At 55.9% G+C, this 14,972-nt stretch overlaps 1 protein-coding gene across 1 annotated transcript; it reads left to right on the top strand.

The window, feature by feature from the left end:
- Positions 1–78: 78 nt before the first annotated feature.
- On the top strand, positions 79–13,706 carry LOC144678324 (rho guanine nucleotide exchange factor 2-like; the record flags this gene model as incomplete). Its single annotated transcript, XM_078538146.1, has 10 exons — positions 79–142; positions 2,265–2,409; positions 3,410–3,519; positions 4,760–4,906; positions 5,976–6,226; positions 6,717–6,842; positions 8,336–8,453; positions 9,359–9,607; positions 12,412–12,488; positions 13,524–13,706. Coding segments are annotated over 10 exons (1,470 nt in total), but the record flags the coding sequence as incomplete, so codon positions are not given.
- Between the last annotated feature and the right edge of the window lie 1,266 nt (positions 13,707–14,972).

Below are 14,972 nucleotides of genomic sequence, written 5' to 3'. Positions count from 1 at the left end.
CAGGTTGAGGATATTTTGATAAGTGGATCGCCGATCTGACATGGAATTTGTGAAAATGTGTTGCCTTTGTGGTTACAGCAGCTGAAGGCAGCCCAGGCGAAGAATAACTCAGCTTTACAGAACGTCTCCATGAGGCATAAAGGTATGCAAGTGCTGGAAATGGGCAGTAGGATCAGGGCATGTTGGAGCTGCACATGGTGGGGGTGGGTCACGACCTCCTCAGTGGGTCACGACCTCCTCAGTGGGTCACGTCCTTCTCTTATGGATCACAACAACCTTGGTGGTTCATGGCCTCCTCAGTGGGTCATGACCTTCTCAATGGGTCATGACCTTGTCACTGGATCACGAACACCTCAGCAGCTCATGACCTTCTCACTGGGTCATGACCTTATCACTGGGTCACGAACACCTCAGCAGCTCATGACCTTCTCAATGGGTCATGACCTCCTCGGTGGGTCACAACCTTCTTAGTGGGTCATGACCTCCTCGATCTGTAACAACCTCCTCAGTAGGTCATGGACTTTTCAATGGGTCATGAATTCCTCGGTGGGTCATGACCTTCTCAATGGGTCACGACCTCTTCGTTGGACCACGACCTTCTCCATGGGTCACGACCTCCTTGTTGGGTCACAATCCTCTCAATGGGCCATGACCCTCCTCAGTGGGTCATGACCCTCAGTGGGTCATGGCCCTCCTCAGTGGGTCATGGCCCTCCTCAGTGGGTCATGGCCCTCCTCAGTGGGTCATGGCCCTCCTCAGTGGGTCATGACCCTCCTCAGTGGGTCATGGCCCTCCTCAGTGGGTCACAGCCTCCTCGATGGTTCACGGCCTCCTCAATGTCACGCTGGGGAAGGTCCAGGCCGCACCGTTGGTCTTGGTGGTGTCAAAGGGTCACATGGGACCCCTGAAGGCTCAGTGGGTCCCACCATGGGCCTTTCATTATTGCAGCACTGGCAGAGGAATGCAGTTGGGTGCCAGTGCTCCCATCATGGGGAGACTGGTGTGAATCTAAGGTGTAAAACAGAGCAAGGAGCAGTTTGTGTGCCTCCCCCCTCAACCTCGGCCCTCACTCCGTCTCCTCCTTCTCTCCCGACCCCATTCCTTATCCCTCACTCAGCCCCTGCCCCCACTTCCCTTCATCCCCTCCCCCCTCTCTCCTTACATCATCACATACAACTTCCAGCAGAGAAACAGGCCACTCGGCCCCTCTGCTCCGTGCTGGTGTTCCTGCCCCACACAAGCCTCCTCCCACCCCCCTCTCCCTCTCACCCCATCAACATATCCTTCCATCCCTCTCTCCCTCATGTGTTTATCCAGCTTCCCCCCACTTCAATCCATCTCTGCGATTCACCTCGACCACTCCCCGTGGGAGCGAGTCCCACATTCTCCCCGCTCCCCGCGGGAGCGAGTCCCACATTCTCCCCGCTCCCCGCGGGAGCGAGTCCCACATTCTCCCCGCTCCCCGTGGGAGCGAGTCCCACATTCTCCCCGCGGGAGCGAGTCCCACATTCTCCCCGCTCCCCGCGGGAGCGAGTCCCACATTCTCCCCCACTCCCCGCGGGAGCGAGTCCCACATTCTCCCCGCTCCCCGTGGGAGCGAGTCCCACATTCTCCCCGCTCCCCGTGGGAGCGAGTCCCACATTCTCCCCGCTCCCCGTGGGAGCGAGTCCCACATTCTCCCCGCTCCCCGCGGGAGCGAGTCCCACATTCTCCCCGCTCCCCGTGGGAGCGAGTCCCACATTCTCCCCACTCCCCGTGGGAGCGAGTCCCACATTCTCCCCGCTCTCTGGGTAAAGACGTTTCTCCTGAATTCCCCATCGGATTTATCAGTGACTGTCTGATATCGATAGTCCCCCTGGTTCTGGTCTCCCCCCACCGACAAGTGGAAACATCTTCTCTACGTCGACCCTATCGAACCCCTTTCAGGATTTTAAAGACCTCGATCAGGTCACCCCCTCAGCCTCCTCTTTCCCAGAGAAAAGAGCCCCGGCCTGTTCGATCTTTCCTGATCGATTATAAACCCTCTCCGTTCTGGTATTTACCTGGTGGATCTTTTTTTTTTGTCCCTTCTCCAGTCCCCTCATAACTTCTCATAACATGGGGCCCAGAGCCGGGCCTAGTATTTCTGCGTGTGGTCCAGCCGAGGTTTGATACAGCCGCCTGGGCTAGCACTCCTCTCCCTCTCCCTCTCTCTCTCTCTCTCTCGCCTCTCTCTCTTCCTGATCCCCGGCTGTGATATTCTCTCTCTCTCTCCGCCTCGACAGTCCCGCTGGGTCGCGAGCGGCCGAACTCCGCCATCTACCCGTCAGACAGCTTCCGCCAGTCGCCGCTCTTCTCGCAGTTGGGAACGCGCCGGGGTCGGACTGCCTTCCAATCACTCTCCAAGAGCGTCTCGACAAACAACATCGGGTAAGGCACAAGACCGCACGGGATAGGAACAGGAGTAGGCCATTCGGCCCATCCAGTCTGCACCGACACCTGACCTACCCACCTAATCCCATTGACCAGCACTTGGCCCCATAGCCTTGAATGTTATGAGGTGCCAGGTACTTTTTAAAGGATGTGAGGCTAACCCGCCTCCACCACCCTCCCAGGCAGCGCATTCCAGACCCTCACCACCCTCTGGGTCAAAAAGTTTTTCCTCACATTCCACCCCCCCCTCAACCTCCTGCCCCTCACCTTGAACTTGTGTCCCCCTCGTGACTGACCCTTCAACTCAGGGGAACTAAGGCTCCCTATCCACCCTGTCCATGCCCCTCACAATCTTGTACACCTCGATCAGGTCGCCCCTCAGTCTTCTCTGCTCCAACGAAAACAACCCAAGTCTATCCAACCTCTCTTCGTAACTTAAACGTTTCATCCCAGGCAACATCCTGGTGAATCTCCTCTGCACCCCCTCCAGTGCCATCACATCCTTCCTATAATGTGGCGACCAGAACTGCACACAGTACTCCAGCTGTGGCCTCCCCAAGGTTCTACCCAACTCCAACATGACCTCCCTACTTTTGTAATCTATGCCTCGATTGGTAAAGGCAAGTGTCCCACATGCCTTTGTCGCCACCTCACTAACATGCCCCTCCGCCTTTATACTCAACAATGGAGCATCCACAACCCTCTGGGGTCGAGAATTCCCAAAGATTCACCACCCTTTGGGTGAAGTAATTTCTCCTCCATCTCGGTCCGAAATGATCGGCCCCTTATCCTGAGACTGGGCCCCCGTGTTTTAGATTCTCCGACCAGTGGAAACAATCTCTCAGCGCCCACCCTGTCAAACCCCTTCAGGGTCCTGTAGGTTTCAATCAGATCCTCTCTCGTTCTTCCCAACCCCGTGACTCTGTACTATAGAAAGTGGCCAGCCCAAGGCTCCCAGACTCTCTCCTATCTTCATCCAATGTGTTCCTGTTTTCAGGAATCTCAACGACGATACACCACTTGGAATCCGGAGAATCCTGTCTCAATCCACTGACTCACTCAACATGAGGAACCGCACACTCTCAATAGAGTCTCTTATTGACGAGGGTAAGAGATTCCAATATGGCTACCCCTCTTGGAGAGTTGGGCATGATAGCGCCAATCTCACCCAGAAGTGGTTGGGGGGTTGGTGGGCAAGATCTGTGTTGGCCCTGGCTGAGTGGGTCACTCTGTCTCACCTCGGCGAGGAGTCAGTACTGAGGGAGTGCCCAATGTCGGAGGGTCAGTACTGAGGGAGCGCTGCAATGTCGGAGGGTCAGTACTGAGGGAGTGCCGCACTGTCGGAGGGTCAGTACTGAGGGAGCGCCGCACTGTCGGAGGGTCAGTACTGAGGGAGCGCCGCAATGTCGGAGGGTCAGTAATGAGGGAGTGCCGCACTGTCGGAGGGTCAGTACTGAGGGAGCGCCGCACTGTCGGAGGGTCAGTGCTGAGGGAGTGCGGCACTGTCGGAGGGTCAGTACTGAGGGAGCGCCGCACTGTCAGAGGGTCAGTGCTGAGGGAGTGCCGCACTGTCGGAGGGTCAGAACTGAGGGAGCGCCGCACTGTCGGAGGGTCAGTGCTGAGGGAGTGCCGCACTGTCGGAGGGTCAGTACTGAGGGAGCGCCGCACTGTCGGAGGGTCAGTACTGAGGGAGTGCCGCACTGTCGGAGGGTCAGTACTGAGGGAGTGCCGTACTGTCGGAGGGTCAGTACTGAGGGAGCGCCGCACTGTCGGAGGGTCAGTGCTGAGGGAGCGCGGCACTGTCGGAGGGTCAGTACTGAGGGAGTGCCGCACTGTCGGAGGATCAGTACTGAGGGAGTGCCGCACTGTCGGAGGGTCGGTACTGAGGGAGCGCTGCACTGTCGGAGGGTCAGTACGGAGGGAGTGCCGCACTGTCGGAGGGTCAGTACGGAGGGAGTTCCGCACTGTCGGAGGTGCCATGTTTCAGGATGACACATTAAACTGAGGCCCCCGTCTGCCTCCTCGGGTGGATGTAAAAGATCCCACGGCCGCTATTGGAAGAGGAGTGGGCCGGGGCAGGGAGAGGCGGGGGTGAGTTCTCTCCGGTGTCCTGGGGCCCGATGTTTATCCCTCAACCAACATCACTGAAAAAACAGATGATCTGGGTCATTATCACGTTGCTGTTTGTGGGAGCTTGCTGTGCGCAGATTGGTGTTTCCATACAGGATGAGGTGATGCGCTCTGGGCTGTCCCGAGGCCGTTTGAGGAGATGTAGCTTTGGGGACTTTTCTTTCCCTTTCCCTGACCCCTGAACTCTGACCTGGCCGGTTGCTGTGTGTGTCCTCAGGGGCGGAGGTCATTTACCAGCAGCTGATGGGCGACCTGGAGGTGGACGAGAGATATTTTGAGGCCGACTCTTGGAGTCTCGCTGTCGATACCAGCTTCCTGCAACAGCACAAGAAGGACGTGATGAAGCGGCAGGATGTGATCTACGGTGAGTGAGGCTGATCGACCAGGGTGGGCGCGCTCCCGATTCAACACACCGCCCCCCACCTCCCTGCCGCTCTCGAACTCCCTGCACCGGCCACCATTCCCTTCTCCTCCCTTCCTCTTTTCACATCCCTGGACAGGACGGTGGGAATACCACACCACACCCCCGAACTCCCCGAAATGATGAGCTGCCCCTTGCGTTTGGAACGGGCGGGCAGAAACCTATCCGCCGGGGGGTAGCTGGGTGGGGGTGGTGAGGGAGTTTCATCAGGCTGCCCAAAGCCTGTAGGGTGTGAGCTCTTGACCCTGTGACCTCCCCCCCAACCCCACCACCCCAAGACTTGGATCGGAACTGTGGGCCGACCTTTGAACACCTGACCCTTGGCCGCGTGACCCTGGGTTAAGTGACTCTTGACCATGTGACTGTGTGACCCTGCCAACCCTGACCAAGCCATCCTCACCCTGATCTCTGACACCTGACCCTAACCCTGAAGCTGACCCTGTCTCGCTGACCCATGACCCTAACCCTAGCCATAACCTTAACCCTAACCCTGTTGCCCTGATCCCTGAACCTGATCCTGACCCCTGACCCTGAATCCCATCCTGACCCTAACCTGAATCCGGCACCTCTGATCCCTCACCTTTCCCTAAACCTGACCCCTCACCCTAACACCTGACCCTAACTCTGTCTCAGACCCTGCTGCCCAGCCCTTACACTCCAAACCTGGCACTCTGACCCTGCCAATCTGACCCTTACACACTGACGTTGTCCTCTGACCTTTATGCTCTGACTCTTACACTTTGACCTTTATACCCTGACCCTTACACTCTCACCCATACGCTCTGACCCTACCACTCTGCCCCTGCCACTCTGACCCTTACACTCTGAACCTTACACACGCCCCATCACTCTGACCCTTACACTCTGAACCTTACACTCTGACCCCATCACTCTGACCCTGCCACTCTGACTCTTACACTCTGACCCCACCACTCTGACCCCACCACTCTGACCCCATCACTCTGACCCCATCACTCTGACCCTGCCTGCCTGACCCTGTGACTCTCTCCAGAGCTAATCCAGACGGAGGTGCACCACATGCGGACCCTGAAGATTATGTCCGATATATTCCGGAAGGGAATGTTAGAGGAGTTACAGATGGATCGCTGCATAGCCGACACCATGTTCCCCGCTCTCGATGACCTGATTGAATCTCATGTCCAGTTTCTATCCCGACTCCTCGATCGTCGTAAGGAGTCACTGGTCTCGGGAAGCGACAAGAACTTTGTTATCAACCGAATCGGCGACATCCTGGTCAGCCAGGTAACAGAAACCAGCACCGTCTCTCTCTCTCTCTTTCTTTCTCTCTCTCTCTCTCTCTCCCTCTCCCTGTCTCTCTCTCTCCCTCTCTCTCTGCCTCTCTCTCTCTCTTTCTCCATCTCTCTCTCTCTCCCTCTCTCTCTCTGTGTCTCTCTCTCTGTTTCTGTCTCTCTCTTTCTCTGTCTCTCCCTCTCTCTCTCCCTCTCCCTGTCTCTCTCTCTCCCTCTCTCTCTGCCTCTCTCTCTCTCTGTCTCTCTCTCTTTCTCCATCTCTCTCTCTCTCCCTCTCTCTCTCTCTCTTTGTCTCTCTCTCTCTGTCTCCCTTTCTCTCTCTATCTGCCTCTCTCTCTCTGTCTCTGTGTTTCCCTCTCTCTCTCTCTCCCCCTGTCTCTCTCCCTCTCTCTGCCTCTTCCCCCCTCTCTGTCTCTGTCTCTCTCTGTCTCTCTCCCTCTATCTCTCTCCATGCTAATCTCTGTTTCTCTCTCTCTCTCCAGTTCTCAGGTCAGAGTGCGGACCTGATGAAGAGAACCTACGCTGAGTTCTGCAGCCGACACACCAAAGCCGTGAAGCAGTACAAGGAGCTCTTTACACGGGACAAGCGATTCCAGCAGTTTGTGCGGGTGAGTCATCACCATTTCTGCCCGAACATCGCAAATACAGGGATCAAAACAGCAGCTCCTACCCTTCATACAGTAACCCCAGTCCCTGCGATCTCACGGAGGGAGCTTTACTCTGTATCTAACCCCGTGCTGTACCTGTCCTGTGAGTGTTTGATGGGGACAGTGTAGAGGGAGCTTTACTCTGTATCTAACCCCGTGCTGTACCTGTCCTGGGAGTGTTTGATGGGGACAGTGTAGAGGGAGCTTTACTCTGTATCTAACCCCGTGCTGTACCTGTCCTGGGAGTGTTTGATGGGGACAGTGCAGAGGGAGCTTTACTCTGTATCTAACCCCGTGCTGTACCTGTCCTGGGAGTGTTTGATGGGGACAGTGTAGAGGGAGCTTTACTCTGTGTCTAACCCCGTGCTGTACCTGCCCTGGGAGTGTTTGATGGGGACAGTGTAGAGGGAGCTTTACTCTGTATCTAACCCCATGCTGTACCTGTCCTGGGAGTGTTTGATGGGGACAGTGTAGAGGGAGCTTTACTCTGTATCTAACCCCGTGCTGTACCTGTCCTGGGAGTGTTTGATGGGGACAGTGTAGAGGGAGCTTTACTCTGTATCTAACCCTGTGCTGTACCTGACCTGGGAGTGTTTGATGGGGACGGTGTAGAGGGAGCTTTACTCTGTATCTAACCCCGTGCTGTACCTGTCCTGGAAGTGTTTGATGGGGACGGTGTAGAGGGAGCTTTACTCTGCATCTAACCCCATGCTGTACCTGCCCTGGGAGTGTTTGATGGGGACGGTGTAGAGGGAGCTTTACTCTGTATCTAACCCCGTGCTGTACCTGTCCTGGGAGTGTTTGATGGGGACAGTGTAGAGGGAGCTTTACTCTGTATCTAACCCCGTGCTGTACCTGTCCTGGGAGTGTTTGATGGGGACAGTGTAGAGAGAGCTTTACTCTGTATCTAACCCCGTGCTGTACCTGTCCTGGGAGTGTTTGATGGGGACAGTGTAGAGGGAGCTTTACTCTGTATCTAACCCTGTGCTGTACCTGTCCTGGGAGTGTTTGATGGGGACAGTGTAGAGGGAGCTTTACTCTGTATCTAACCCTGTGCTGTACCTGACCTGGGAGTGTTTGATGGGGACAGTGTAGAGGGAGCTTTACTCTGTATCTAACCCTGTGCTGTACCTGACCTGGGAGTGTTTGATGGGGACGGTGTAGAGGGAGCATTACTCTGTATCTAACCCCATGCTGTACCTGTCCTGGGAGTGTTTGATGGGGACAGTGTAGAGGGAGCTTTACTCTGTATCTAACCCCGTGCTGTACGTGTCCTGGGAGTGTTTGATGGGGACGGTGTAGAGGGAGCTTTACTCTGTATCTAACCCCGTGCTGTACCTGTCCTGGGAGTGTTTGATGGGGACAGTGTAGAGGGAGCTTTACTCTGTATCTAACCCCGTGCTGTACCTGTCCTGGTTTGTGGTCCTGATGTTTTCTCCTGTGCCTCATTGCAGAGAATGACGCGAAGTTCTGTGCTGAGGAGACACGGGATCCAGGAGTGCATCTTGCTGGTTACGCAGAGAATCACCAAGTACCCTGTGCTCATTGATCGCATCCTGCTCAACACCAAAGGTAAGTGTCGTACAGAATCTGGAGCGTATATGCAGACCTCTCAGCCTGTGTTCAGTCCCCGAGCAGGACAGGGGTCAGGGGCTCAAACCCAGGGTCAGAGTCCCAGCTGCCCAGGGTTAGCTTCCCAGCAGGATTGGCTTTAGTGTCTCAACAAGGCCAGGAGTCAGGATCCCAGCAGGGCCGAGGTCAGGGCCTGGGTCAAGGTTTGAGCAGGGCTGGGGGTCAGGGGTCGGGGCCCAGGTTCAGGGTCCGAACAGGTCCCGGGGTCAGAGCTCAGGGCTGGGTTCAGGATCCAAGCAGGCCTGGGGTCAGAGATCAAGGCCAGGCTCAAGATCAGGGCTGGGTTCAGGGTCTGAGCAGGCCCGGGGTCAGAGGTCAGGGCTGGGTTCAGGGTCTGAGCAGGCCCGGGGTCAGAGGTCAGGGCCGGGATCAGGGTCAGTGCAGGCCCGGGGTCAGAGGTCAGGGCCGGGATCAGGGTCAGTGCAGGCCCAGGGTCAGAGGTCAGGGCCGGGATCAGGGTCAGTGCAGGCCCCGGGGTCAGAGTTCAGGGCTGGATTCAGAGTCCAAGCAGGGCCGGAGCTCAGGGGTCAGGGCTGGGTTCAGGATCTGAGCAGGCCCAGGGTCAGGGGTCAGGGCCGGCTTCAGCGTCCGAGCAGGATCTGGGTTATCGTCCTGGGGAACCACTGTCACTTCAATGGTCAGTGTCCCCTTGAAGCTTATTCGAATGGAGAATGTATAATGAGTGAACCCAAGTTGGGCCTGGATTTAGAGCAATCGAGGCTGGGCTAGCACTGGCACCAGGAGTAGGTGGGCCGATCGGCCTCCCTCCAGCTTAGAGGCCCCGGTGCAGGACAGTAGAGTGGCAACGGGCGTAGTAACCCAGAGCTTGTTCTGTGAATCGGCAGGTAATGAGGAAGATCGCAGAGACTTGAGCAATTCTCTGAGCTTGGTGAAGGAGCTGATTTCTTCAGTGGATCAGGAGGTCCACGAGTGTGAGAAGAGGTTCCGTCTACAGGACATCTATAACCGGATGGACACCAAGGCGGTGGCCGCCATGCGTAGTGGGCGGCAGTTTCACCGAGAGGATCTGATTCGCCGGAAGCTGGTCCACGATGGCTTCCTCCTGTGGAAGACCGCAGCAGGCCGCTTCAAAGGTAAGGCTTCAAAAACCGCCAAGCGCAACTAGGCCGCAACCGAGGCACCAAATGAGAATGTTCCTCCACAATTCGCATGGAGCTCGGGAGCCACGAGACATGATCTGTCAGTGGATCCCAGTCAAAAAGATCACTTATCACTAATCCCAGACCCACAGGGAGATATCTGTACACTGACTGGTGTCTCTCAGTCCCCTCTCTCTCTCTCAGGGAGATATCTGTACACTGACTGGTGTCTCTCAGTCCCCTCACTCTCAGGGAGATATCTGTACACTGACTGGTGTCTCTCAGTCTCTCTCTCTCAGGGAGATATCTGTACACTGACTGGTGTCTCTCAGTCCTCTCTCTCTCTCTCAGGGAGATATCTGTACACTGACTGGTGTCTCTCAGTCCTCTCTCTCTCTCTCAGGGAGATATCTGTACTCTGACTGGTGTCTCTCAGTCCCCTCTCTCTCTCTCAGGGAGATATCTGTACACTGACTGGTGTCTCTCAGTCCCTCTCTCTCTGAGGGAGATATCTGTACACTGACTGGTGTCTCTCAGTCCCCTCTCTCTCAGAGAGATATCTGTACACTGACTGGTGTCTATCAGTCCCCTCTCTCTCTCAGGGAGATATCTGTACACTGACTGGTGTCTCTCAGTCCCCTCTCTCTCTCAGGGAGATATCTGTACACTGACTGGTGTCTCTCAGTCCCTCTCTCTCTCAGGGAGATATCTGTACACTGACTGGTGTCTCTCAGTCCCTCTCTCTCAGGGAGATATCTGTACACTGACTGGTGTCTCTCAGTCCCTCTCTCTCAGGGAGATATCTGTACACTGACTGGTGTCTCTCAGTCCCCTCTCTCTCTCAGGGAGATATCTGTACACTGACTGGTGTCTCTCAGTCCCTCTCTCTCAGGGAGATATCTGTACACTGACTGGTGTCTCTCAGTCCCCTCTCTCTCTCAGGGAAATATCTGTACACTGACTGGTGTCTCTCAGTCCCCTCTCTCTCTCAGGGAGATATCTGTACACTGACTGGTGTCTCTCAGTCCCCTCTCTCTCAGGGAGATATCTGTACACTGACTGGTGTCTCTCAGTCCCCTCTCTCTCTCAGGGAGATATCTGTACACTGACTGGTGGCTCTCAGTCCCCTCTCTCTCAGGGAGATATCTGTACACTGACTGGTGTCTCTCAGTCCTCTCTCTCTCAGGGGGATATCTGTACACTGACTGGTGTCTCTCAGTCCCCTCTCTCTCTCAGGGAGTTATCTGTACACTGACTGGTGTCTCTCAGTCCCTCTCTCTCTCTCAGGGAGATATCTGTACACTGACTGGTATATCTCAGTCACCTCTCTCTCTCAGGGAGATATCTGTACACTGACTGGTGTCTCTCAGTCCCCTCTCTCTCTCAGGGAGATATCTGTACACTGACTGGTGTCTCTCAGTCCCCTCTCTCTCTCAGGGAGATATCTGTACACTGACTGGTGTCTCTCAGTCCTCTCTCTCTCAGGGAGATATCTGTACACTGACTGGTCTCTCTCAGGTGGGTAGATGGAAGTGAGGGATATGGAAAGAATATGTGTTTGATGGATATAGGGAGAAGTTGGGAGTGAGGGATGTGGGGTGATGGTGGATAGGTGGGAGTGAGCGATATGGGGAGACGGAGGGAGTGAGGTATATGGGGTGACGGTGGGAGTGAGGGATATGGGGAGACGGTGTGTGTGAGGGATATGGGGAGTTGGTGGGAGTGAGGGATATTCGTAGACAGAGGGAGTGAGGGATTTGGGAAGACGGAGGGAGTGAGGGATATGGGGAGATGGAGGGAGTGAGGGATATTGGTAGACAGAGGGAGTGAGGGAAATGGGGAGCTGGTGGGAGTGAGGGATATTGGTAGACAGAGGGAGTGAGGGATATGGGGGGACGGAGGGAGTGAGGGATTTGGGGAGACGGAGGGAGTGAGGGATATGGGGAGACCGAGGGAGTGAGGGACATGGGGAGATGGAGGGAGTGAGGGAATGAGGGATATGGGGAGATGGAGGGTGAGAGGGATATGGGGAGACAGAGGGTGAGAGGAATAGGAGGAGACGGAGGGTGAGAGGGATATGGGGAGACGGAGGGAGTGAGGGATTTGGGGAGACGGAGGGAATGGGGGATATGGGGAGACGGAGGGTGAGAGGGATATGGGGAGACAGAGGGTGAGAGGAATAGGAGGAGACGGAGGGTGAGAGGGATATGGGGAGACGGAGGGAGTGAGGGATTTGGGGAGACGGAGGGAGTGAGTGACATGGGGAGATGGAGGGAATGAAGGAAAAGGGGAGACGGAGGGAATGGGGGATATGGGGAGACGGAGGGAATGAGGGACATGGGGAGACAGAGGGAATGGGGGATATGGGGAGACGGAGGGTGAGAGGGATATGGGGAGACAGAGGGTGAGAGGAATAGGAGGAGACGGAGGGTGAGAGGGATATGGGGAGACGGAGAGAGTGAGGGATATGGGGAGACGGAGGGAGTGAGTGACATGGGGAGATGGAGGGAATGAAGGAAAAGGGGAGATGGAGGGAGTGAGGGACATGGGGAGACGGAGGGAGTGAGGGATGGGGAGACGGAGGGTGTGAGGGATAGGGGGAGACGGAGGGTGAGAGGGACATGGGGAGATGGAGGGAGTGAGGGACATGGGGAGACGGAGGGAGTGAGGGATGGGGAGACGGAGGGAGTGAGGGATAGGGGGAGACGGAGTGTGAGAGGGAAAGGGGGAGTCCCTAACTCTGTCATGTTGTCCATCCTGGGCTGCCAGTCTCTTTTTCTGACTCTGTGTTCTCTCAGACATTCAGGTTCTGCTCCTCACGGATGTACTGATCTTCCTGCAGGAAAAAGACCAGCGGTATAGCTTCCCCGTGCTGGTGAGTGACCATTTACTGACGCTCCCTTAGATCCAGACCTGCCCCCATGCTGGGGAGTGGCCATTTACTGACGCTCCCTTAGATCCGGGCCTGCCCCCATGCTGGGGAGTGGCCATTTACTGACGCTCCCTTAGATCCAGACCTGCCCCCATGCTGGGGAGTGGCCATTTACTGACGCTCCCTTAGATCCGGGCCTGCCCCCGTGCTGGTGGAGTGGCCATTTATTGACGCTCCCTTAGATCCGGGCCTGCCCCCGTGCTGGTGGAGTGGCCATTTATTGACGCTCCCTTAGATCCGGGCCTGCCCCCGTGCTGGTGGAGTGGCCATTTACTGACGCTCCCTTAGATCCAGACCTGCCCCTGTGCTGGTGGAGTAGCCATTTACTGACGCTCCCTTAGATCCAGACCTGCCCCCGTGCTGGTGAGTGGCCATTTACTGACGCTCCCTTAGATCCAGACCTGCCCCCATGCTGGTGGAGTGGCCATTTACTGACGCTCCCTTAGATCCAGGCCTATCCTGCAGCCCGAGTGCCCCCAGTAAGGGGCGTGGGCGATGGGGGTAGGATGCAAACCCAGCCACAGGACCACCAGGCCGCGCCCTGCTCCCTCTGCCAAGGCGCCAACTCGGCGCCACCCAGGAAGATCCCAGTCTCAAAGCCCAGGTCCAGACTGAACCGGCTGATCTACGCTAGTTGGGGTCCATCGGCCTCAGTACCGCTGGGTGAGGGAGGGGGATAACCAGCCGGAGAGAATGGGGCAGGGGGAACGTCTCACTCCCAATCGCTGCGCAGTGACCTCTCCACTGTTCGCGCTACCTGGGCTGGGGGGGCACCATCAGGCTTGGTTGCGATGCCTCTCACAGTCGACCAGCCCGCCAGCGCTCCCAGGCCCAGGCTGGTATCGGGTGAGGGGGCTGGGAGGAGAGGGAGGCTGGGAGGTGCCATGTGGCGGGAGGGAGGGAGGGAGGGAGGGAGAGAGGGTGTATCGGTGCCCTCAAGCTGACTGACCCACCACTCTGCCTCCCACCCCCCCACAGGAGAACAAGCCAGCCGTGATCCCGCTCCACAAACTCATTGTCCGGGACATCGCCAACCAGGAGAAGGGGATGTTCCTCATCAGCACCGTGGCCCAGGCTCCCGAGATGTACGAGATCCACACAGCGTCCAAGGACGAGAGGAATACTTGGATCAAAGTCATCCAGCAGGCGGTCAATGTGTGAGTGTCAGGGTAACTCCGGGCGCCAATGGCCTGGGCCGCTCCCATTACAGACGCCAATGCCAGGTTCCGGGGCGGGGGAGGTGGGTGGACTCAGCTGGTCAGTTGGCACTGGTCAGTGATAAGGGGCGGGGGTGATACCCACACATCTCAGAGTTCAGTTCACTCAACACCCTGGAAAGTAAGGTTTCTATTGCCATATCTCTCTCTCTCTCTCTTTCTTCCTGTCTCTCTCTCTCTCTCTTTCTTCCTGTCTCTCTCTCCCTGTCTCTCTTTTTCTGTCTCTCTCTCTGTCTCTTTCTCTCTGTCTCTCTCCATCTTTCTCTCCTTCTCTCTCTCTCTGTCTCTCTCTTTCTGTCTCTCTGTCTCTTTCTCTCTGTCTCTCTCTCTCTCTGTCTCTCTCCCTCTCTCTCTCCGTCTTTCTCTCCTTCTCTCTCTCTCTCTGTCTCTCTCTTTCTGTCTCTCTCTCTCTGTCTCTTTCTCTCTGTCTCTTTCTCTCTGTCTCTTTCTCTCTGTCTCTCTCTCTCCTTCTCCATGTCTCTCTTTATGTCTCTTTCTCTGTCTCTCTCTCACCCTCTCTCTTTCTTGCTCTCTACCCCTTTCTCTCCCTCTCTGTCTCTCTCTCACTCTCGCTGTCGCACTCTGTCTCTTGCTCATTGTCTGTCTCACTCTCTATCACTCTCTCTCTCTCTCTCTCTCCCTCTCTCTGTATCTCTCTCACCCTCTGTCCCTCTCTCTGTCTCTCCCTGTCTGTGTGTGTCTCTCTCTCTCTGTCCCTCTCTCTCCACCTCGCTGTCTCTGTCACTCTCGCTGTCTCGCTCTCTGTCTCTCTCTCTTTGTCTCTTTCTCTCCTCTCTCTCTGTCTCGCTCTACCTTTCTCTCTATCTCTTGGCTGAAGACTTATGATAGGATTAGTACACAGATTTGTACTAGCTTTTACATTTTGCACTGACAATTTGGAACAAGCAGGATTTGGTTTAAACATATAAAGTCAATGACCTTGGCGCCACACCAAGGATCCCACGATCGCTACTGGAAGAGAAGCAGGAGCGAGGGGAATTCTCCCCGGTGTCCTGGGGCCCGATGTTTATTCCTCAACCAACATCACTAAAAAAACAGATGATCTGGGTCATTATCACGTTGCTGTCTGTGGGAGCTTGCTGTGCACAGATTTGTCTGTTGGGTTTGAGCTCTCTGTGACTCAGTTGTTAGAAAGAAGTAAGCTGAATTCTCTCTCTTACTTTCTATCTCTCGCTCTGTGACTCCCCCT

This window comes from Cetorhinus maximus, unplaced genomic scaffold, assembly GCF_964194155.1.
Source record: "Cetorhinus maximus unplaced genomic scaffold, sCetMax3.hap1.1 HAP1_SCAFFOLD_4026, whole genome shotgun sequence".
Taxonomy (NCBI): Eukaryota; Metazoa; Chordata; class Chondrichthyes; order Lamniformes; family Cetorhinidae; genus Cetorhinus; species Cetorhinus maximus.
The sequence above is the reverse complement of the archived record's forward strand: the minus strand, read 5'-3'. Positions and strand labels throughout refer to the sequence as shown.